The 2,124-nt window shown below is 57.1% G+C and overlaps 1 protein-coding gene across 2 annotated transcripts in view; it reads right to left on the bottom strand.

The window, feature by feature from the left end:
• Positions 1-449: 449 nt before the first annotated feature.
• The window catches only part of TUBG1 (tubulin gamma 1), a 4,446-nt gene continuing 2,771 nt past the window's right edge, over positions 450-2,124 (bottom strand). Inside the window, exons 7-11 of one of the 2 annotated variants that reach the window (XM_006773879.2) lie at positions 1,827-1,913; positions 1,556-1,705; positions 1,275-1,427; positions 1,031-1,192; positions 450-845 (exon numbers count right to left, since the gene is read on the bottom strand). In XM_006773879.2, coding sequence (XP_006773942.1) covers positions 648-845; positions 1,031-1,192; positions 1,275-1,427; positions 1,556-1,705; positions 1,827-1,913 — 750 coding nt within the window. In that variant the 3' untranslated portion in view covers positions 450-647. Of the gene's footprint in view, positions 880-1,030; positions 1,193-1,274; positions 1,428-1,555; positions 1,706-1,826; positions 1,914-2,124 lie in introns of both variants that reach the window. The other variant, XM_015570555.1, reaches the window with a different exon arrangement.

The following is a 2,124-nucleotide window of genomic DNA, read 5'->3' as shown; positions in this document are numbered from 1 at the left end:
CCAGCTGCCTGACCAGTGACTCTCCTGGCCTGGTTCTCAGGCACCACCCCACTTGCTGGATTAAAGCCACTGGGCGGACTCAATAGAGTCTGGTGGTGGGGCGGCAGCTGTAGGCCTGCTGCCCTGACAATCAACAAGACACTCTGATGTGGGAATGTGAACCTGGTGGAACAGTCACCTGATACGGAGGGGTGGGAAGGGACTGGGAGCCAGGGTGTCAGATGGAGAGTACAGCAGTATCTATAGGCCTTTTTACCCTGGAAACAAATTTCTCAAGGGGGCCGACCCCATCCCTGTTCTCCAAAGCTAGGCAGGAGAAGGAAAAACCAGGGGACACTATTTGCTCAGAGCTGAGGATGCTAGAAATGGGGGAGGACCCTGTCAGTGATGGGGAGAGAACAGGCATTCCGCTTCCCCAGTTTCCAAGCCTTCAAAGAGACCAGTGATTCGATTTATATCCAGTGCTTTATTAAACATAGTCTCATCACAGGAGAAAGACACGTGTCCCCATGCCAACAGAGAGTATACGGATGTGTGTGTATGAGAAAGAAATGTGTGAGGTCCCTGATCTGTGCTCTGAGGGGTGGTCGGTCAGGCGGGGCCCGGGCCAACCAGTAAGGCAGATGAGGGTCTCTGTTCTGGGGGACTCACTGCTCCTGGGTGCCCCAGGAGATGTAGTCTGGCCGCGTGGCTGCATGGTACTCATCGATGAGCTGCTGCACAATCTCCCTGGATGTGTCCAGCTCGTCAAAGTTCTCCTTGAAGATGTCCTCCTTTCGGAACTGCTCCAGGAAGGCCTCCCGCTTCCGCAGCTTGTCGTACTGGCGACAGGTCCTCTCAAAGAGCTTGAGGTGTGCAGAAGGCAGGGGGTCAAAAGAACTTTGAGAAGCAATATGGCCCAGACAGCCAGGGAACCAAGGCTGGGCTATCTTCACAGTAAAAGAGCCGGAAGCAGAGCAGCAGGGATGCAGAGAGGTGAGCACAACCAGGAAAATGATGATGGGGAAATAGGTGCAAACTGGAAACTCACCGAGGAGATGCTGGTGTGGTTGGCCATCATGAGCCCACTGACCCGGTGGGCAGAGGGCAGGTAGGGAGACTTCCTGGACAGGGCCACTTGGATGCTGGCTGGGCCCCAGGGGATGAAGTTGGCCAGCTTCCGTTCCCGGATCCTCTGCAGGCTCTTGTGGACCTGGGGTGGGCACAGGGGTGGTGGTGGTCGCCTCTCCTCTACCCCTGCAGGGTCCAGGGTGGAAAAAAGGGGCCTCACCTACCTGAGTGGGATCCACCTCCCCCTGGATGATGTTGAGGATGGCGATGTAGCAGTGGTTGGTCTGCCGGTCCCGGCCGGTGGACACCATCACGTTCTTGGGCTGCAGCAGCCGCCTCATCACATCCAGGACCGTGGTCTTCCTCACACTGGCCACCTGAGGGGCAGTCGGTGCCAGTCCCTGAGCACAGAGCCTCCTGGGGCAGCAGGGAGGAGAGAGAGGCTGGGTTAGAGGTTTCTGGGCCCGGGGCCAGTGGGGCCTGAGACACTGAGGGCTGTTCTTACCGACTGGTCCGTGGTGAGGGGGGTGTAACCAGTCATGAGGAAATGGAGCCGGGGCGTGGGAATGAGTGAGGCGATGAGGCCGATGAGGTCGTTGTTCATGTAGCCAGGGTAGCGCAGGGTGGTGGTGCTGGCTGACATGATGGTGGACACCTGGGGACAGGGATGCCATGTCATGGGTCTTGGCCTGGTGGGGGGAGGTACTCCCTTTACCAGACAAGTGTTCCAGTAGGAAGGGGTTCCAGTCCCAAGGAATCTAGAAGTAGGGGCTCACCAGCTGATTGATCTGGGAGAAGGACGGGTTCTGGATGTGCAGGCGGTCTGTGGCGATCCGGTTCAGGGCAGTGTTGTCCAGCACCACCTGGGGGGACAGAAGAGGGTGGCAGAATTTGGGGATTAGAAAGAACAGGAGCTCTGCCTGAACCTGGGCTCTGAAGCTTCATTTCTCTTGAGCCTCAAAGCCAGAAAGACTCATTGAAAAGGGACTTGCACAGGACTAGAGTCCAGGAGGCCTTAGAATGGACTTTTTAATGCATGAAAATGATGAAACTGGCAGGGGGGGGGGGTAGGGC

Source organism: Myotis davidii, unplaced genomic scaffold, assembly GCF_000327345.1.
Source record: "Myotis davidii unplaced genomic scaffold, ASM32734v1 scaffold1527, whole genome shotgun sequence".
In the NCBI taxonomy this organism is placed as follows: domain Eukaryota; kingdom Metazoa; phylum Chordata; class Mammalia; order Chiroptera; family Vespertilionidae; genus Myotis; species Myotis davidii.
The sequence above is the reverse complement of the archived record's forward strand: the minus strand, read 5'-3'. Positions and strand labels throughout refer to the sequence as shown.